Source organism: Emydura macquarii, unplaced genomic scaffold, assembly GCF_026122565.2.
Source record: "Emydura macquarii macquarii isolate MOO-44397 ecotype Brisbane River unplaced genomic scaffold, CSIRO-AGI_Emac_v2 contig_71, whole genome shotgun sequence".
Taxonomy (NCBI): Eukaryota; Metazoa; Chordata; order Testudines; family Chelidae; genus Emydura; species Emydura macquarii.
Window position 1 is genome coordinate 322,565 of NW_027130208.1, and position 22,286 is coordinate 344,850.

A 22,286-nucleotide genomic window follows, 5' to 3' on the forward strand; every position below is an offset into this window, starting at 1 on the left:
TAAGGGCCTGAGCGATCTGCCTCTGCTCACCCTGCCTAGGGGTTGGAGCAACAGACCCCTTGTTCGCTCGCCCCGACTGGGGGCCTGAGCGGTAGACTGAGTGTTCACCCTACGTTCGGGTGACTTGCCTAAACTGATCACTCGCCAAACGTGAGCTATTCCCTTGTCCGTAGGAAGCCGCTGTGGCCTCCCACGGAGCCACAACGCTTACAGGCACACTGGTTCATATACGCGCTAACACTACCACTGCAATGTTATGTGAAGAAGCAGGGAGAAGCCTCCTCCAACCAGCTGTGCCAGAAGGCAATAAAGTTATGGCAGTTCTGCGTCAGGGAGAGCATCGTTCCCACAACAGCTCACTTACCTGGGGTCCAGAATCACATGGTCAATCACCTCAGCAGCAATTTCTCCCAGGTAGTCTCTGAAGTACAGCGTGCTGAGATCCATCTTTGCAGAATGGGGCATTCCATCTATCAATCTGTTTGCAATGAGACAACAAAGAATGTAATCAGTTTTGTTCTTAAGTGGATCTCAGTACAGGTTCCCTATGTAACACTATCCACCTCAGGGGGTCTGTTTTGATGTATGCCTTCTGTCCAATCCCAGTGATCTCACAGGTCATTCTCGTGCTGAAGATGGATAATACCAAACTTATTCTCATAGCTACAGCTAGGCTGAGGTAATGTTGATCCTCCAACCTACTCAGTCTGTCGGTTTGGCCTCCCATATTTCTACCTCTTCATCCCAATCTACTGACTCAGCACTAAGTTTGAGTTTTGCATCCAGCAGTCAGCCCTCTTCATCTCACATCGTGGATACTTCATGGCTTTGAGGAGGAGAGATGTTTGGAAGCTGTTCAATTGCTGTTGCTTAACAGCAGGAAGCAACAGGTTGTTTAACTAGGGTGACCAAGTAGAAACTTTTTTAGTTTGGTTGCTTGCTCAGGGAAGATAGCCCAGGCTGGCCTGTATTCAGGATATTTTAGAGTATCGCACCTTCAGTCTTCTGGTTTCTCACTCAGTTCATTGTGGATTCACTTGGCAGCGATCTTGCCATTTCATCTGCCTATCCAAGGGCAGTCACTTTTCTCAAGCCCCAGGAGCCTAGGTTTCTAAGGGATCATTTGTCTCCACCCACCTGTGAAAGAGCTGGTTCCATTGTGGGACCTTAATCCTGTCCTGGTTCCTCCTTTGAGCCCCAGCAACCTGTTCTGTCCCTCCTGTGCCAGAAGACTGGCTTCCTATGGCTATGACATTGACCAGGAGAATATGCAAGCTGTGGGCCTTAATGGCACAGCCCCCATACACAGTTTTTAAGGACAAAGTGGTCCTGTGGCTGCATCCAAATTTTTTGTCAGAAGTGGTTTCTCAGTTTCAGCTTAAACCAAAAGATTTATTTCCCAGAGTCTTTTCCTAAATTGGACTCCAAAGCAAATGAACAGTGTCTTTATATGTTGGATGTGAAGCAATGCTGGGCATTCTATCTAGGCAGAGCTAAGCCTTTTTGAGCATCGCATCATTTAATAGAATCATAGAATATTAGGGTTGGAAGGGACCTCAGGAGGTCATCTAGTCCAACCCTCTGCTCAAAGCAGGACTACCTCAGCTAAATCATCCCAGCCAGGGCTTTGTCAAGCCCGGGCCTTAAAACCCTCTAAGGATGGAGATTCCACCACCTCCCTAGGTAACCCATTCCAGTGTTTCACCTCCCTCCTTGTGAAAAAGTGTTTTCCTAATATCCAACTTAGACCTCCCCCACTGTAACTTGAGACCGTTGCTCCTTGTTCTGTCATCTGCCACCACCTGAGAACAGCCTAGCTCCATCCTCCCTGGAACCCCCTTCAGGTAGTTGAAGGCTGCTATCAAATCCCCCCTCATTCTTCTCTTTTGCAGACTAACCAAGCTTAGGTCCTTCAACCTCTCCTCAGAAGTCATGTGCTCCTGCTCCCAATCATTGTTTGTTGCCCTCTGCTGGACTCTCTCCAAATTGTCCACATCCTTCCTGTCTAGATCTGATGCAAACTTTGGGAAGGCAGTCCTGCAAGCACTGTTTAGGTAGCCTCTGAACCCCACCTCCTACGAGTACTGCTTGTGAGTCACCTGAGTGGAAAATGTCTGTACCCATGTCTCAAAGAAAACAGTTACAATACCAGTAAGTAACTATCTTTTATGCTAGGAGCCCCCCTTTTCTGCTGCAGGAAACAGTGACCATGTCTCACTGCACTTTAACCCTCACTATCCTGAATCACTTGGGGGTTGCTTCCCTCCTGCTGCTTCCTCCTCCATCTCTTTGAGTATACTGAGAGTAAAGACTGTGTGAGCTGTTCCCCTCATTTTTTCAAGCTGCTCTAGACATCCAATAAAATAGAGGGAGCATCTCGGGGTGGGGGTACTCCACCTTTGCAACAGAAAAAGGTGGAAACGTTGGTCCAAATTCGCAAAGGTCTTTAGGCACCTAAATGGAGGATCTGGGTCATTGTCTTTAAATGAAAAGCTCGGGTTTTTTATTCTGTTTGTATGTACAGTACCTTACACAATAGACTTCTAGGCACTATTGCAATACAAATAAACTCTGACTTTTGCAAAAACTGTATAATGCAGCAAAAAGTATAACAAGACACTAAACACATAGCCAGAGTTTCTTTGTGTGCTCATGCCTATCTCATCAATTAGCTGCACCTATTAGTGACTTCACTAAAGATGACCTGACCTTTTAGGGCTGTAGTACTAGTGGTGACCTTTCTTAGGGCTGGTCTACACACACAAATTGCACCTGTTAATTTGAATTGGTTTAGTTAAATCAATGCAACTGTGTGTCTGGACTATATTATATTGATTTAAAACTGATTGTATTGGTTTATTTGGGCCTGTAAATTTACTGTCCAGATTAAGCTGTTATAAGACAAGTTTATAGTGATATGAGCCCACCCACAAAGTTGAACCTACTTAATTAAATTGGTATAAAATCACCCCTTTAGGTATATCAGTATAACTTTGTGTGTAGATCTGGTCTTAGTCTTACTTTAGAAATAGTTTTGTGTGAAATCCTTCCTATTAGCGGCATAGCAGACCATAATTCTGCAGTACTAGGTCTGTGTGCTGTTACAAGAAATTACTTAGGGGAGCTGTGAGTTTCGAAAAGGAAACATGCCAGCATGCGGACATATTTTTCACTGGACTAACAATTTGTTATACCAGATGATGGGCCAAAAAATTCTAATGTTTGGGTTCTTGAAGTGACACTATTATTATTTGTTACCTGCACTGCAGTAGTGTCTAGATGCCTCATCCTCATTGTGCTAGGTGCGGTACAAACAAACAAAGAGATGTCTCTTGCCTCAAAGATCTTATAATATAAACATAAGATGAGAGAACAGGTGGATACAGATGGACAGGAGGTGCACAAGGAAACAATGAAACAATTCTGATGAGCGTGATAAGCTGTGGTCATATATGTAGGAAATACCCTTGGAAGGGAATCAGATGTGATGGGGTTAGTGGTGGTAAGTACCACCAGAGAGGGATTGTCAGGAAATATCTGAGCTGATCAGACCCAGCTAAACTACTTGTGGGGAATTGTGTCCACTCTTCACCTGGGATACGGCTTGATAATTTCGAGAGAATTCACCTTAGGGGATCGGACTCTGCCGATGTAACTGGAGTTGTGTTTGTTCAATTCTTTCATTGGGTTTCACCAATAAAACATACATGAAAGCATCCAAATTAAGCAACCATCCAAAAACAAAATACCTTAAGCAGAGCTGTTAGCCCAAAAAAGTGGGGAGATGGATCACAGGCTCCATAAAATTCACTAGGGACCTTACTATCGATTTTTACATGGAAGATGCTCAGATGCTATAGTGGTCGATGGCAAGCTAAAATTCAGAGCGAGAGACCTGATACGTGTATTCCACTAAATAAGTATTTTTTTAACACTCAGGTGAGCAGCATGAAGAAGAAGGACCAGGCAGGGGAGAATATTATCCATTGTTTAGATGACTTTAAAATGATTGGAGCAAATGGCTTCCATATCCTTCAGCTAAAATGGGAGGGCATAGGATGGTGGGTGGGAGCGGGAGTCAGGAGCCAGCCAGGGGAAAGATGTAGGATGGCGGGCAGGAGGGGGGGCCGGAGCCAGGGGCTGGCCTGGGGGGCACGGTGTAGGATGGCAGCTGAGAGTGGGATCCAGGGGCCGGTCTGGGTGGTATGTTGGATGGTGGCTGGGAGTGAGGGTTTGGCTGTGGTTTGTCTAATTAAGATCAAAGTGAATGGGGGTTAGCATTCTCTCTATCGGTGAATCCCTGACTGTGTCCTACATGTGTGCTTGGTATTTGAGTTGCTGGGCCCTTCTCTGCGATGTCTGATGAGAAGCCATGGAGCTCAGGGTCTCCCCTTACCCTTTGTGAAAAAAGCCCTGCAACAGGTGAGAGCTTTGAGCACTGGAAGGGTGAGGACATGGGAGGGGATGGCCTGGGAGGTAGAGGAATGGCTGGGCAGAGTGGGTGTGCAGTGGAGGAACTTTTCCGAACACTTAGGATTATTTTATTAACGCATCAGATCCAAATGTGGTTTTGTCCCAAATTTAAATACCGCTCCTGTGAGATGGAGATCGTTTCCCTACCCAGTTACACACCCGCCCGCTCACTTACACCTCTTACACTAGTGTATTTTTAATCTTTCAGTGAAGAGGACTGGAGCAGCTAACTATATCCAGGTTGGCTTCAGCTGCAGTGTATTCCACTGTGATTTAAATAAAGGGGCCATGCATATTACAATGAAATCCTGGACAATCCTCTCTTCATGAAAGAAAACAACAGCAAAAAGTAAAAATATGACATAAGCACAAGAACAAATAGCGCAAAAGCTGCGCGGGGTCTCATTTCTCGGGATAGCTGGACCATTTGCTACTCTTCAAAGTCAATAAAGCCATGTCAGGCAGCCAGATCTCATAACTAAGCCAGATCAGATTGCAGAAACAGACCCTGAGGCACTACCGAGGCACTACTGAGGCACTGCTTTACTTTGTTTTACACTGATGTGTACTGTTCCTGTGCAGTATAAAACAGCTTCCTTCTCTAGCTCCAGAGGTGCCTGCATTTCAGTCGCAGAAGAAGTAAGCTTGTCTAGAGTTATTTGTCAAACACGTCAGGATTTTTTGCTATGAAAAGCCAATAAAAATCCAAGGTATTTTTAAGCAATTACCAGTCAAATTAGTTAAAAATATCAAAAAGATGAAATAACTAAAAAGCTGGTAGCTAACAGGAAATACAAATACATGTCTTAAAGTGAATTGTGTGGCAGTACCTAACAGTAAAATGCATACTGGGGGAAAAAGTCATCAGTGCCTTTACATGACCTTGGGGTTGCCTAGCCAAGCCCCTGATTTTACTAGAGCCTCTTGTTCAGATTGCACTGTATACTGTTGAATTTACAGATTGCAAGATGACCTATTTAGAAAGTTGGTTCAGCTCAGAATAGTCCATATTATGGAGTGTTTCTTCACTGAGCTACTCTTGAAAATTAATCTGCTGCCCACAGAGACACATGGAACAAACCTGCTTGTCATCCATACTGTCTGTTGACATAAGAAGACCTTCCATCTGGCTGCTGTAGCTTTGACAGCATCATGGAAAATTCTTTTTTCCTCTCGGTACAATTATAAATCTGCTGTTGACAAGCCAGCTTCAGCATGCAGTCATAGCCAGCGCTGAAAGCAAGACCCAGGGAGGCCACTTAGTTAAACAGTCTTGAATTGGATCCAGTTTGGCAGTGAGGCTTGTCTATATAGCTTTGTGGTATTATAAAATTGCTAGCGATTTGCTTCCTAGCTCTCTCTCTCCTTCCAAACAGTCCACACAACACAACCAAAGGCCTTGAGGCCTGGGCTGCAGCAAGTGCCACAGCTAATCGGGTATCTGTACATGTTGAGGTTTCTTCAAGACAGTGATCCCCCATGCTCTGACCAGAGCCATGATCTTTCTCCATCCTCCGCGTAGTCTTGGCCTTTCACTTAAATAAAAGTTCAAGAAATAGAGTTTCTTACACAGTGTCCATGAGCTGCTAGGGAATGTTAAATATCTAATAATTACCACCACATGGCACATCTCAGTATGCTGAGGTTTTTCAACAGCTCTTTGCTTCTGTGGCCATCATGGATCCACTTGTCAAGATGTCGGAGGGACATTTGCCACCTGAGCTCCCCATCCTCCTGGGAAGTGGGTGTAGATGAGGTGGACTGTTCCTTCTTTAGCCTGTTTCTCAGATAGCTTCTGAAACCCTCTGCAGGTGGGACTGAATAGGCCATCTTAGTCTGAATTAACTCCTGCCCCCATGTGAACGTTCATCTGGAACTAACAAGCTGTGTGCTCAGCATCCACCCAAACATTGCTTCTCATTGTATCCAATCCTCCATCCTTTGTCTGCTGAAGCCTGTAAGATCTTGAGGCAGAGACCTTTGGCTTCATGCTTGTCTGTAAAGTATTAAGCACAGTGATTGTTCTATACAAACAATCATTCTTATTACTAGAGTTAGGGCCTGCTGAAGTGGCATTTTACTTCTGTTCCCTCCATTTGAAATGGCTTAGATACTTTCCCCCCCCCCCCACAAATTATCTTTGAGGCTGAAATTTCTCCTGATCTGGGGTGCAGCCCATATAGGGGTTTCTTTGGCAAGTGTGAAGAAATCTATCAACACGTGATTGTAGCAGGTTCGGACAGGCCCCTCTGCTGGTCAGGTCCTCTGTGCCCACAAACCATGCACATTCATCAGCTTCGTGCTCCCATTAGTGCTCTGTATTTACAGGCTTCTCCACCACCAACTATATACAGATACAATCCAGACTAGGGCCACGCAGCCTCAGCTCCTAATCAGGGCAGCCAGCCTCCAACTGCGGCTTTGCCCTTGCAGGCTGAGTACTCACCCCCTTCCACTGTGGCTTCCTGCAACCACACTCCCCTGAGCCTTTATAGGGCTTGACTGAGTGAGCTTACCAGCCGCTCCTCACTAGCCCTGACCCTGCAGGCTCCACTCCCCTTTTAAGTAGGGCTCTGGTGGCAGCGGGATGGCTTAATCCCCAGGGCTCAGCTAGCACCCTGTCACAGTGACTTAACAGAGTATAAAACGGGCCTTTCCAGTAGTCATTCTACTGCTACTGATATTTTATTTGGCTGACCCAGAATCTATTTGGAGTTAAAACTTCAATCTTGTCTTCAGTCTTGTGAGTATCAATGAGTCTTTTGAACATTGATTAAGAAATGAAGGTTTTATTGGTGAGTTACGCACTCATTCTTCATGTGTACAATATGTTCTCTTCCCTGCCAGTTAAGTCCTTAAATTCTTTACTCTCCAGCCTCTCGCTGCTCTATAAGAAGATATCCTTTCCCTGCAATGATGAAGCATTGTCCTTCTCATTTCCCTGCACACTTCAACTAGCGCTATATATTCTTGTTTGGGGCTTTCCCCAATACCATTGCAGGTTTTATTTGAAATGTGGCAGCACGTAGAGGCCAAGGCCCCTTTGTGCTAGGCACTGTAAAAATATGTAACAAAGAGAAAGTCCTTGTCTCCAGAATCTTACACTCTAAGTGTAAGATTACAGATCGATGCAACAAACAGATGGGAGTGAGGGGAGAGAGACAAGGAAACACTGAGATGATGCTGGTCAGCATGATAACCAGTGATCACAAAACTAAGCCAGGTCATGAAAAACCCCATCTTGTTGCTCATGTGTTTCCTGGCCAAATTATATCCTTTTGCACCTTAATTATAGTGTCCCCAGCCACTTCTTTATTCATGGATTTTAATACTTCTTTCCATTGCACCTTGCTACTTGGTTCCTCCACTTCTGCTTTCTTTGTACTACTGTAATGTGTGAGTTCCCCATTTCTTACTATGCTAAATCCAAGTAACTCAGACATCGCCACATTCTTTCTATGTCCTATGATGAAGTCATTAGTTTTATCACAGCACTTGATCCCATAATGCCCCTCTAGCCAGTCAAGGTAGGTGAGGGTAATATCTTTTTTTGGACCAACTTCTGTTGGTGAGAAAGACAAGCTTTCGAGCTTACACAGAGCACTTATTCAGGACAATGTCATTTTACTTTCAGATGCTGACGCTAAGCAGGTGAATGGCATTCCTTGTATAGGGCTGGCCTCCTGCAGAATTTTCCATGTCATCTGTGTGTCATTCTTCATAAACATCAGAATCTGTGTGAAACACAAAAGTCTGCTGTGTTGGACTCTTTCTCTTGTCACATCATCTAAAGCTGCTCCTAGGAGTGGTCTCTGCATTCTGGCTTGTTAATCACTGTCTCTCATTCACTTAGGTACTGGCAGGGCTGCAATTCCTGCACAAAAACTGTCGGATTATCCACGCAGACATCAAACCAGAGAATATTTTGCTGCAGGTGGATGAGGAGAGTCTCCAGAAGCTTCTGCATGACACAGCTGCCTGGAGCCAAAGCATAAATCTGGGCCTAAAGCGACCAGGTAGGCTGGAAAGGGTAAACATTTGCAGTGTTTAGTACAGGAAGTGGGATCATACAGGTGCTAGGATTCTGGCCAGCAACAAGAACATTCCTGCTTACTGCACCCCAACTCAGCCTACTGAGATTTCATGCAAAGGGTAAATATACGCTAGGGGAAATCCCTGCACTGGTTGGTGGGAGGCCATTGGCCTAGATGACTCTGTGCAAGCCTTTCCCACCTCTAGCTTCCAGGAGTTAGCCTATCTGTACCATATACCAACCACTCAAGTCTCTTAGGTCTGTTTGTGCAGACTTGTTGCTGCAGGTGAGTTTGTGTGTAGGAGTAACTGGAAAACTATGAGCATTTGCCAAACACCTTTCAATCGCTTCTGAGTAAATACAGCCTTACAGTACAATACCGGCCGCCTTGGATAGCAGTTTTCATGCTTATTGTAACCCAAAGTACGTTGTTTTAAACATTGAAAGGCCCAGTTCCAGGATCTAATGTTTAAAGGAGACTGGCATTTACTGCTCTTCAGGCTTATTTAGGCATTGCAATGACTCCACAGGATCTCTTCATCTCAGTCCTTCCTCTAGTTGTGGATAGTATCTATGCAACTCAATGGACGAACATTTTTCTTGTGTCCTCTTTCACCTAGGCATTCTGTGAGGCCTGGAGTCAATGCCAGGAGTGCTGGAACAATTTTTATAGTGCGAGTGCTGAAAGTCATTGAACCAAACTGTAAAACCTGTAAATAATGGAAGCCACTTCAAGCTAGAGGTGCAGGAGCACCACTGCACTTCTAGTTCCAGCACCTATGGTCAATGAAGCTAGACCGACAGCCTTTATAAAGAGCAAAGGCTGGAAAATAAAACCCTTCTTTCTACTTCGAGGGATTGCTCATGTCCATTCCAATATAGGTGAGTGCATGCCACTGTGCACTGGTTCCCGGAACTTTTTTCCCCTTAGCAGACCCTGTAGGGTTGGCTCAGGCGCCCCCTGGAGTACCGTGCTCATGCTGCGGTATATGAGGCACCGCCGACCCTACGGGCCCTCAGTTCCTTCTTTCCGCCCATGCCAGTTGCTGGAATGTCTCTTGCCTCTCGGAAGGCGCATTCCCCTTACTGACTTTGTTATTGTTGTTTGAATAGTGTAGTGTTGAGTAGTTAAGTTAGTTAGCATTAGAATAGACGCCCTTAGGGGCTTTGGGCCAGGCCATGCGCGGCTCACCTGGTTTCAAGTCTTGCGCCGCTTGCAGCAAGCCCCTTTCAGTGAGTGACCCTCACGATCGCTGCCTCAAGTGCCTGGGAGAGCAGCATCGAAGGGACAAGTGTAAGATCTGTAAAGCCTTCAAGCCAAGGACTCAGAAGGAGCGGGATATTCGAATGAAGGCTGTTCTGATGGAGGTGGCACTCTGACCGGCCTCCGAACCGCCATGTTCCACCTCGGCAACGAGCATCTCCTCAGTGCAGAGCGCGCCACTGGCACCGGAGTCTATTTGACGCCACCCATCCCCAGTGCCCAAGAAGAAACGGCACCAGGGCACGGAGCGCCCATACTCCCCCATACCACCTGTGCAGCCGGGGTCGAGCGAGGAGATGCACCAGCCACGGCCTGTTGAGCTTGCTCCGGAGCCTGCATCTCCACGCAGGGAGCCTCCCCGACTCCTGGGGGTGGCGGAGTGCCTCTGTGAGGCCCTTCGACACCAGAGGCTTTCCATGCAGCACGGGCCTTAATGGCCATGCCCACGCCTCCGTTCCCCCCTCGGCCGAGGGTGAGAGGGCTGGTGTCCCGGGGTAAACCCACGCTGGGTGCTCCCAGTGGATGGTCGAGACCCCCGTCAGGGGAGAAATCTCCCACCAGACGGCCACGGAGGGTAGAGCGCAGCGGCTCCCCTTGCAGCTCTGACTCGGAATCGTCAAGGTCGATCCTCGGCACCAGAGGCGGCACTGCTCCAAGACCGCCTCGCACAGTGGACGCAGCTCCCGCTCCCATACCCTGGCACTGAGCCCTTCGCCAGCACAGCACTGGACCTGCTCTCCAGCACGGGGCACGGAGCCCAGCGCAGAGCCTGGCACCGAAAGACCCGGCCACTTCCACCTGTCGCAGATCTCGGTCTTCGGAGTCAGGCTCGGCACCAAGACGCCACGGACGGCACCGTTCCCGGTCCTCGAAGGGCAAGCAGCACCGGAAGTCCTCGGTGTTGAGGCGGAGGACATCGTCGTCCAGCTCGTCGGGGCGTGAGTCCTCTCATCGGCACTGGTCGCAGCGGCACCAACGCTCTTCCACCTCGTCGGGGTCATCCAGAGGCCAGTCTCCATCTAAGAGCAGCAAAAGCTGGCGAAGACATCATTGGCATCAGTTCAGCAGGTCCGGGTCCTGGAAAGACAAGGGCACCCGCCACCTTCAAGACACTTCGCAGCCGGTGCCGCAAGGGCCCTGGCGGTGGCCTTATTGGGGCTCCTGGGAGGCACAGATGGGACAGGGAACTGTGTCAGTCTCATCCTCAGTGGTGCAGCCGATGGCCCCCCCACCAAGGCAATAGGCTAAGGGCCATGTCTTTTTCCAAGAGGGGGGAAAAAATTGTAACTAGTTGCTTTTATATTGTCTGGCAGACAGAATCTGCTCTGAAGTCTGCGCCATGCAGAGATCACATTTCCTCTTGCTGATTTTTGTCAGAGGAGAAAAGTCAGTGCTATGGCTGTGATATGAGGGAATCAGTTGGGGATGCTCTCTCCAGAGTCAGTGTTGGCCCCAATGCCCCAGCTTTATGATGCAGAGAGTAGGGTGAATGACTGAGTAGGGGGCACTTTGCCCTCTGAGTTGTTCCAGTGCTCCACTTCAGACAATTATAGTCTGTTCTTTGAAAATCCTCTTGCAGTTTTAACTGGATACCAGATTATTATTCTTGTCCTCGCCTAAACACACAGAAGTGGCTGCATTTCAGTGCTGGGTGAAGAGGAATCACTCTCTGTAGGATCCTTTGAGCAGAACGGCATTAGATAAAGGCAAAAACATACATGAATGATATTCCTGTTAGTCTGGAGACAGAGAGACAAGGTGGGTAAGGTGATATCTTTTATTGGACCAACTTCTGTTGGTGAAAGAGACAGGCTCTGGAGCTACACAGAGCCCTTTCCTCAGGTCTGGGAAAGGTACTCAGGGTGTCACAGTTAAATACAAGATCAGACAGATTGTTTAGCATAAGTAATTAGCACATATTCTAAGGAACTATTCAAGGTGAAGTGGCCCGTTAACACCCGTTAGTCATAAGACAAAAAGAGGGGTGGGGTGGTGAGTTGGTTACAGATTGGATTTATGGCGCAATACAACATCTGTTTTATTACCATGATTTTTAGGCCATGTCTACACAACAGAGTTAAGTTGACTTAAATTATGTCAATGATCATAAGTTGCTTTAGTAACATTGGTTGAGCACGTCCATACACCGCTCCTGTTCTTGGTTGAGCGTGTCCACAGTCGTTGCTCTTGCATCGACAGAGAGTGTTGCATCATGGGTAGATATCCCACTGTGCAACTTGCCACCCTCTGCCACTGGGAGGTCTGGGAATGGATTGCAGTGCATCATGGGGACGTGCTCACCAGCCTGTGAGGCAGTTCTTTCTGTCCCATCATTCCATGGGCTTCCTGCTTAGTTTCATACTGTTTTTCAACAGCCCTAGTAAACTGTGCACCTGCCATCTCTGCCTGACAGCATGGACTGTGCTACTGACCATTGTGTTGATAAGCATTATGAACACAACATGGCTGGTCCTGCAGTATTTCATGAGCTGCGAGACAGAGAGTGAATCAGTGATGCCTGCCCTGCTGTCTGCCATGGAAACAAATAATTCAAGATTGCTTCTGGCATTCACACAACAGCTTACCACAGTGGACTGTCGGTACTGCGCTCAGGAAACAAGCACTGAGTGGTGGGATTGCATTGTGATGCATGTATGGGATGACAAGCAGTGGCTGCAGAACTTTCAGATGTGCACATCCACCTTCCTGGAACTGTGTGCAGAGTTCACACCAGCACTGTGGCACCAGGACACCAGAATGAGAGCTGCCCTCACTGTGGAAAAGTGAGTGGTAATCGCTGTGTGGAAGCTGGCAACTCCAGACTACCGTTCAGGCATGAATCAGTTTGGAGTTGGAAAGTCCACTCTGGGAGTTGCTGTGATGCAAGAGTGCAGGGCCATTAATCATCTCCTGCTATGAAGGACTGTGACTCTTGGTAATGTGCAGGAAATAATTGATAGCTTTGAGGCAATGGGATTCCAACTGTGGCAGGGTGATAGATGGAATGCATATTCCAATTTTGTCTCCCTATCATGTTGCGATGGAGTACATCAACCAAAAGGGCTACTTCTCTATGGTCTTGCAAGTGCTGATGGATCACCGAGGCCGTTTCACTGACATCAGTGCAGGGTGGTCAGGGAAGGTGCATGATGCATGCATCTTTTGGAATAGTGGTCTGAATAGAAATCTGCATGCTAGGACTTTTTTTTCCAGACCAGAAGATTCCAATGGGGGATGTGGAGATGCCCATAGTGATCCTTGGAGACCTTGCCTGCCCCTTGCTCCTGTGGCTCATGAAGCCTTACGCTAGGTACCTGGACATCAGCAAGAAATGCTTCAACAACAGACTCAGCATGTGCTGAATGACCATCAAATGTGCCTTTGGCTGATTAAAAGGTCGCTGATGCTATCTTTTTGGCCAATGAGACTTTCAGTGAGGAAAATATTCAAATGGTCATTGTGGCCTGCTGCACTTTCCATAATATTTGTGAATCAAAAGGGGAAAAATTTCCCCAGGGGTGGGCTGCTAAGTCTGATCAGCTGGCTGCTGATTTTGAGCAACCAGATACAATGGCGATCCGAGGGACACAGCAGGAAGCTATTCAGATCAGGGAGGCTTTGAAAGAGCATTTTGACAATGAGTCCTAGTAATGTATCTTTGTGTGATGTATTGGGTCAGGCAATGTTTACTTGCCGCCTTGAATTACCCCTGCAGTGGTTGCTTCCTAAGTGTTAATTGCAAGGAGCAAATATTCCTACCTATAGCCACTGTGTTTTAATGTTAGCACTGAACGATGTATGTATGTACATATTTCACAAATAAAGGCTCAAACTACTGCCCAGAGCGGTCATGATGGGCATTGTGGGACACCTCCTGGAGGCCAGTTATGGTGACATACCCAAGCAAGGTTCTTAGTGTCTAGCAAAGTTATGAATTTAAGCTGATTTCTCTGTTTTGTTTTGTTTTTTCATGTAGGAATTCTTGCCAATCAATTGGATCATTGCAATATAATGAAAATGAGAGTGAAAATTGCAGACCTAGGCAGCGCATGCTGGACTGTGAGTCAGTTTCAACTCTCACCCCATAATGCAGGATTTTGTCCTCTCTTTTCTGACTCTGATCTTGGTGTTTGTCCATCCTTGTACAGCTCCCTGAAAGTTATTTCACTGTGTGCTGTGAAAGAGATTGATTTGATTTCAGCTTGTAATGTGTGTGTTGTCCTCTGCACTCCCAGCTCAGAACTGTGCTCTGTACTCTGGGCCATGCTACATGCTTTGGACAAGTTTGTATATTCACAGATTTAGTTTCTACAGCTAGAAATATCAAACAGTGTCAGCCCAGTAGAAATGTCTAACCATGAAGAGACTGAAGAGAAACCCTTCAATCCATGCTTAGCCCCAGGTGTTGGTGGTGCTAAGCATGTAGCTCTACTGTATCCTACATAGAGATTGGGTATGAGCATTCAGAATCTTCTATCCATGGCTTGTCCCACTGTGTCTAGGACTTTGCTGTGATTTTCTTTGTTTTTAATCAGTTGTGAATCACTAGCCATAGTCTGTCCTTTCTGTTTCAGTACAAGCCCCTTTCCAAAGAGATTCAGACCCAGCCATACCGAGCCCTGGAAGTTCTTCTTGGATTAGATTACTGCACTCCTGCAGACATCTGGAGCACAGCCTGCCTGGTAAGGACTCTCAGCTTGATGGATACTGGTGACTGTAGTGCACCACAGATGTGAACCTGAATGACATCAGCAACCTTGTGAGAATGTCTGCTCTCAGCCATCAGTTTATCTTGCTGCATTTGGGAGTAAGACAGGTCATGTCTGAAGAAGTTGTGAGAAAAACAGGCACTCTGCACATACCAACTTCCATTCAAATTTGTACTGTAGATAAACCACCTCTTAATTGTCTTGCCCTTATACTGATTACAAGGCAGTTCATACCCTATGTATGGAACCTGACATATGTCAGACTGAGCCTGATACACTCTGAGATCTATGGCAAAGGGGAATGTGATGTCTATGGTGGCAAAACAGAGAATGTAGGAGCCTGTAGGTGTTTCCTTATCGTGGAAACACTCCTGTGTGATGGACTGTTGGAGAGGTAAAAAATAGTGGTTATGCTGGGAGTGGAGGGACTAGTGAAGAATTACTCTCTTGACTGACTTGGGCACTGAGTGGTTTAATAGGCTATTTCATTTCCAGGCATTTGAAATGGTGACTGGAGAGCGCCTTTTTGAACCTCAGGCTGGGAAATATTTCTCCAAAGATGATGGTAGGATTCTGTCATCTTCAGTGACTTCATTGATGAAAGGACCATAAAATCTAAATATCCAGCTTCTCTTTTTTCCCATTTTCTCTCTCTCTCTAGATCATGTTGCTCGTATTATTGAACTCCTGGGAAGAATTCCTCCTAAAATTGCTTTCTCTTGGAAACAGTCATCAAAATTCTTCAGCAGACAAGGTGAAAACAGGGACTGGAGAGTTATCCAGAAAGGTGTAGATCTCTGGCCCACCCTAAATAACTTGATCCTTGAAAAACAAACAAAAAAAGCTATCTCAAGCAAAGCTCTTTGTAAGCAGGTAAGGGAGGAGAGATGAAGACTCCATGAAGTTCTCTAGGACCTTGCTATGCCAACCTATTGATCTGAGAGATACTCATGAGATGGATGCCAGTACAAATTTCTGAAGTTGATAGGAGTTACAAATACCACTGAGGACTGAGAAATAGTCCAGAAGGACATAGAGGGAGAGTAGAAACATGGAATGAAAATAACTAAATGAGAGTCAAGCTGGAAGAAGCCTGAAATTCAGGTATTATGCTGACAGGGAACAAGCACATTCTCTTCCCAGGTCCTTCTGTCCCCCTTTGCCTCCAACCAATGTAAACAAATGCTTTGCCTCAGTTTTTAATGAAGCTAATGATGAGCTTTAGGGGTAGTGGCAGGGGGCTAATGGGATTGAGAATGTGGAGGCAGAAATGACCACATCCGAGGTGGAAGCCAAACTCAAACTGCTTAATGGGGGGGGGGAGTTGTAGATAATCTCCATCCAAGGATATAAAAGGAACTGGCACATGAAATTGCAAGCCCATTAGCAAGGATTTTTAATGAATTTGTAAACTCAGGGGTTGTACTCTCTGACTGGAGAATTGCTAACATAGTTCCTATTTTTAAGAAAGGGAAAAAAAGATCTGGGTAATTACAGGCCTGTTAGTTTTGATCTCAGTAGTATGCAAGGTGTTGGGAAAAGTTTTTGAAAGAGAAAGTAGCTAAGGACATCGAGGTTAACGGTAATTGGGACAAAATACAACATGGCTTTACAAAAGATAGATTGTGCCAGACCAACCTGATCTTTTTTGAGAAGATAACAGATTTTTTAGACAAAGGGAATGCAATGGATCTAATTTACCTAGAGTTCAGTAAGGCAATTGATACGGTTCCACATGGGGGATTATTAGTTAAATTGGAAAAGGTGGGGATTAATATGAAAATTGGAAGGTGGTTAAGGAACTGGTTAAAGGGGAGACTGTAAGAAGTCATACTGAAAAGTGAACTGTCAGGTTGGAGGACGTTACTATTGGAGTTCCTCAGGGACTGATTTTATTTAACCTTTTTATTGCTGATCTTGGCACAAAAAGTGGGAGTGTGCTAATAAAGTTTGCAAATGACACAAAGTTGGGAGGTATCGCTAATACAGAGAAAGACCGGGATATCATACAACGAGATCTGGATGACCTGGTAAACTGGAGTAATAGAAATAGGATGAAATTTAATAGTGGAAAGTGCAAGGTCATTCATTTAGGGACTAATAACAAGAACTTTTGCTATAAGCTGGGGACACGTCAGTTGGAAGTGACAGAGGAAGAGAAGGACCTGGGTGTATTGGTTGATCAGAGGATGACTATGAGCCGCCAATGTGATGTGGCTGTGAAAAAAGTTAATGCGGTCCTAGGATGCATCAAGTGAGATATTTCCAGTAGAGATAGGGAGGTTTTAGTACTGTTATGCAAGGCGTTGGTCACACCTCATTTGGAATACTGCATGCAGTTCTGGTCTTCCATGTTTAAGAAAGATGAATTCAAACTGGAACAGGTGCAGAGAAGGGCTGCTAGGATGATCCAAATAATGGAAAACCTACCTTATGAGAGGAGACTCAAAGAGTTTGGCTTGTTTAGCCTAACCAAAAGAAGGCTGAGGGGAGATATGATTGCTCTCTATAAATACATCAGAGGGATAAATACCAGGGAGGGGAGATGAGTTATTTAAGTTCAGCACCAATGTGGACACAAGAACTAATGGCCATCAGGAAATTTAGACTTGAAATTAGACAAAAGTTTCTAACCATCAGTGGGGGTGAAGTTCTGGAACAGCCTTCCAAGGGGAACAGTGGGGGGCAAGAAACCTACCTGGCTTCAAGACTGAGCTTGATAAATTTATGGAGGGGATGGTATGATGGGATAGCTTAATTTGGCAACTGACTAGTGGTAAATATGCCCAAAAGATGCCTTTGAAGGGATGTTAGATGTGGTGGGTTCTGAGTTACTACAGAGAATTCTTTCTCGGTGTCTGGCTGGTGAGTCTTGCCCACTTGCTTAAAGTTTAACTGATTGCCACATTTGGGGTCGGGAAGGAATTTTCCCCCAGGGCAGATTGGCAAAGGCCCTGGGTTTTTTTGCCTTCCTCTGCAGCATGGGACACGGGTCACTTGCTGGTGGATTCTCTGTACCTTGAAGTCTTTAAATCATTATTTGAGGACTTCAGTAACTCAGTCTTAGGTTAGGAGTCTATCACAAAAGTGGGTTGGTGAAGTTCTGTGGCTTGAGTTGTGCAGGAGGTCAGACTAGATGATCATAATGCTCCCGTCTGACCTTATGGTCTATGAATCTATCAACCCAAACCGTCTCAAATGTGTCATCTCCTCTCTGAATTTTTTTGCTGCCTCTCCCTTTGGCTCATCAAGTTTAAACATTTTGCCCTTGATTCCCGGGTCCTACCTGACACCATCCCGCCCCATTTTCCCATCTAGTCTCTTACTGTGTCATCCTCTCCAGTCACCCTCACAGGACCTGTCACTCATTTTTCTCTCACTACCATCTCTGTACTTTTTGGTGCCCTACCATGCTCCTGTACCTGGAAGAACCTCCAAATATTGGTCTGACAAGCCCCTCCCAGGTTATTCAGGTCCCTCCTTAAGGCTCACTCCTTTCATGGTGCCAACAAGAAGAGAGCCAGAGATAGTCATTATTTGATAATATTCTCATGAATTGTGTATATCTGTAAATTCATCTGATCCACTGCGTACTCATGTGCCTAACCTCAGTCATTGCATGTTCTTTAGTTGTAGAGACTATCTTTTGTCTTCTGTCAAGTGTTTACCAGACTTCTGGGCCTGTAAAAGCAATAATCCTAATAAAGAAATTATATATGAGTTTGCAATGACATATGAGAATAAAAAAGGGCCAAAGCATTTTTGGGCTGCATACACAGAGGCATCATAGAGCAGGGAAGTGATGGCCTCTGACTTTATTGGCTCTGATGTGACTGCATCTAAAATATTTAATTCACTTCTGGGCTTATCATCACCAGAATACTGTTGATATATTGGGAGGAATTTAAAAGATCAGCATAACTGGCTGACAGTTGAAGGGTGGCAGCTTACAGATATTAAAGAGGTGTGAAGAGCTGGTGGAATTATTTAGGGTGGTACAGGGAAAAATCAGGAGGAGGAGGGGGATATGTATAAGAAAATATCAAGAGGAGATGGACTTAGGAGGCTTTTACACTCAATGATGAAGTCTTGTCCTTATTTCATCTTTGGTAGGTGCTCTCCTACGGATTTCCAGGCTTTTCCCTTGCAGTCTGTATAACACCCTCGTGGACAGATACAACTGGACAAAGCATGAGGCTGCTTCATTTGCTAGCTTCCTTCTGCCAATGCTGGAATACACACCAGACAAACGGACAACAGCCGTGAAATGCCTTCAGCACCCATGGCTGAGTTCCCAGTATCCAGATCAGACTTGTCCTTCTTTCGGGAAGTGACTCTTGCTGGAGGTGGAACACAGAAAAGTTTATTCCACAGGATGCAGGACTATACCAGATGGTGAATCTGTTGAAGATGCAATCCATTGAATTCACAGTGGGACTCGAGCATTGGCAGCTTCTCTTCCCCCTCCCAGCCTGTGTTCCTATCCTTTCACCAGCTTCCATTCCCCTAACACTATAACCCAAGCAGCCTTCTCCTTCCTCAGCAACTTGTCATCTGTTACAATGCATCCATCTCTCTGCTTCTGAACCTAGATGCTTTTACTCCATTACTTTCCCATTTATTGCCACATATATGTACCTGCCACCAACCTCTCTATGGAGATAGAACAACTCAATTTCCACAGTGGTTTCTGCAGAATCTAGGCTTTTATTAAAAGAAAAGTTAGGTTTCTAGCCCTCTGTGCAGAGATCTCTAGCCTGCTGATTTTGTGGAAAGACATACAAATCAAATCTTAAATTCAGCGAGAAAAGCCTCTTTGCTTGGCTTTTGCTTGGGATAGGAATGGGGGGGAATAGTAAGTCTTTATTATGAACGATCTTGTATGTTTTGATGGGTGTTAACTCTGTGTCTAATGATGGTGATTTACATGTCAACAGTTAACTATTTCAGTGCTGATCATTTTAGCAATAGTGCTCAGCTCTTCTGGGATTACAGGTACGCAGAGTTGGGGGAGGGGAAGAGAACTACCTTTTTCTGACCCCTAATCTGACCCCAGTACTGTACTCCTTGATGCCTTTTCCACATCCTAGATACCACATCTGTGGATGCTCCTTTCTCACTGGCCAGCCGGGTACTATTGCATTTGCTGAAGCTTTCACAGCTGGATACCGTATCAAAGGATATTCCAGCTGTCTTGGCTGACCTGTCCCCTGCTCATGTGCATCTTTCCCTTAAGCAGGCCCAATTCTGAAAAGGCTTCATGTTCATCAGTCCCTTTATTCCTGAATGGTTTATAAGCATATACAAATACCACACTTTGCTGGGTCTTGGGAATTGACTAAATCATCGTTTCTCAACCGGTGGTATGCATACCCTTGGGGGTACGCCAGACACAGGCAGAGGGTACGTGGGGGAAAACAGAGTGAAGGGGAGGTGGGCAGCAGCTGCCGCCTTTTGGGGAAGTCGCGCAGTAGCCGCCTGCTTCCTGGCCCGACCAAGTTCCCAGCTGGGAAGCAGGCGGCAGCCACTAGCTGCTGGGGAAGGCAGCAGCAGCCCCCCTGCTTCCCACTGGGTCCTAGCTCCCAGGTGGGAGCCCGGTGGCAGCCTCCTGTGTCTCATGAGTTGGCCTCCCAGCTGGGTGGTAGCCACCCGCGCCCTGGCTCCGAGCCAAGGGACAGCCTCCAGCGCCCCGACTTGAAGATGGGCAGCAGCCGCCTGCTCACATCCCTGAGTCCCAGTCGGCGTGGAAGCCTCCTCTGCCCCAGCTCGGATTGGGTGGCAGTCACCTGCCTCCTGGGCTGGCATCCACGTGGCAGCTGCCTACAACTTGCCCAGGTGGCAGCCCCCCTCCCTGGTTCAAAGCCCAGTGCCCAGAAAACTTGTCAATTTCACTGCTGTAGCTGAGCAGTGACATTGACAACTCTGACAGCCCTGGATTTCACCAGTTACCCTCTTTTCCTCTCTCTCTCTCTCTCTCTCTCACCCCTTCCTCCTCTCAAAACTATGGCATAAAATTTGGCCTGGCACTTTATATTCCCCAGCATTGGCATGCTGCTCAAAGCCTCCAAGCTTTAGCTAACATCACCTCTAGCTCAGGTACATTCTTGAGTTGTGCACCCCTGGTGTATAAGTGGTAGCCCTACCCTCCGACATCTGTCATATCACAGCCTTATGTACTCAGCCCTTCTTCCAACATATGGCTCACATTAGTCTGTAAATATCAAATCCCATGCAAAATTGAGGGTTGGGGTATTTATTAAAATTTTCAGGCATTAGGGGGTACTTGCTACTTAAAAGGTTGAGAACCACTGGACTAAATAATACCTGTAGGCACACTGGATTAATTTTGGCCATTCCTATGAGTGGTCTGTCTAAACCAGTATCCTTTCTCAGACACTTCATGTACCAGTACTTCATGTTTTGGAGAGATGCATGGACAATTATAGAGCAACCTTCCCCTTGGGGAAATATCTTCTTCAACCCTGTTAGCTGGCAGTTGGCTCACAGGTTGAGGTTGGAGGAGTGACAGCCTATTGCCTTTTTATCCTGTCTAATGTAACCATGGATGGCCTTGTTATCCAGATAATTGTTCAGTAGCTGCCTGAATTCAGACCAATTATATCCTGTGCCCAAGTTCCACATGCTAACTATGTGGCTGAGCATTGTAATGCAGTTGTGGGTCAAAGTCACGGGTGCACTGTGTCCTCTCCCCAGCTTGGGCAGGTGGGCCGAGGGATCATGCCTGAGAATCCTTCGCCAGGGCCGGTGGGGCCTGTGGAGGGCAATCTCAGCCAACGCGAGGAGGCATGTGCACAGGAGGGGGTGGCCCCTTGCCTTTGGCTGGCGGGGGGGGGGGGGGGGAGTGCTGTAGGGCCTAGCCACAGGGGTGCAGGGCTGGACAAGAGGCTATGGGGGACGGGGTGAAGATCGAGCCTGGTGCGGGGGGAGGGGCGGTCGGACGGGTCGTGGGTCAGGTGCACGTGAGAGTGAGTAGCCCAAGGGCGGGGTTTGCTGTAAGGGCGGCTGGAGGCGGGGCTCAGAGGGGGCGTGGCCTGGCCTGGCGGCGTTGGGTCTGGCGGGGGATTGCGTGCGGGGGCGTGGCCGGGAATGACAGGGACCGGGAAAGCAATGGGATTGGGCGGGCACGACGGCGCCGGCGAGCGCGACGTAGCCAATAGGAGAGCGGGATGGAGCCAGGCGGCGGGATGGAGGCCGCGGAGCCGGACGAGGCGCTGTTGGCGCCGCTGCGGGAGCTGGGGGTGCCGGAGGCGGCGGCGCGCAGGGTGAGCCGGGGCCGGGCACGGGGCTCGGGGACTCACGCCGCTCGCTCACGCTCACACTCACTCTCCCTTCCCCCCTCCTCAGGCGCTGGCGCTGACCGGGAACGTGTCCGCGGAGGCGGCGGCGCAGCTCTACTTCAGCGGCCTGGAAGCGCAGGTAGGGCCGGCCGCGCCCCCCTCTCCCTCCCGCCCGCCCCGGCCCCGGCCCCATGCTCGCCCAAGCGCTGCCCGCGGCGGGGCCGGGCCGGGCCGGGCTCTCTCCGCGCGGCGCTGGTCCCGCTGCTCGGCTCTGAGCCGTGGGGCTGGCGGCGCTGTGCTCGCCCGGCCCTGGCCGCCCGGCTCCCGGAGCGCCGCGCCCACAGGCCCGTTGCCGTGTTTCCCTTCCAGGAGCGGGAGGCTGGCGGCGGCGGCTACAAGATGGTGCTGGTGGTGAACATGGGGCTCGCCATGGGCGTCGGGAAGGTAACGCTGCGAGGCCGGGGCGCTGCGTGAAAGCGCCGAGCAGCGGGAAGCCCGGTCCTGGCTGG

The 22,286-nt window shown here is 47.5% G+C and overlaps 1 protein-coding gene across 4 annotated transcripts in view; it reads left to right on the forward strand.

The window, feature by feature from the left end:
* The window catches only part of LOC137148004 (SRSF protein kinase 3-like), a 36,980-nt gene that overhangs the window by 9,169 nt on the left and 5,525 nt on the right, over positions 1-22,286 (forward strand). For 3 of the 4 annotated variants that reach the window (XM_067540415.1, XM_067540441.1, XM_067540433.1), the window contains 8 exons: positions 3,940-4,026; positions 4,315-4,422; positions 8,327-8,489; positions 13,747-13,829; positions 14,345-14,452; positions 15,141-15,233; positions 21,845-21,916; positions 22,147-22,221. In XM_067540415.1, coding sequence (XP_067396516.1) covers positions 3,940-4,026; positions 4,315-4,422; positions 8,327-8,489; positions 13,747-13,829; positions 14,345-14,452; positions 15,141-15,233; positions 21,845-21,916; positions 22,147-22,221 — 789 coding nt within the window. The remainder of the gene's footprint in view (positions 1-3,939; positions 4,027-4,314; positions 4,423-8,326; positions 8,490-13,746; positions 13,830-14,344; positions 14,453-15,140; positions 15,234-21,844; positions 21,917-22,146; positions 22,222-22,286) is intronic. The other variant, XM_067540424.1, reaches the window with a different exon arrangement.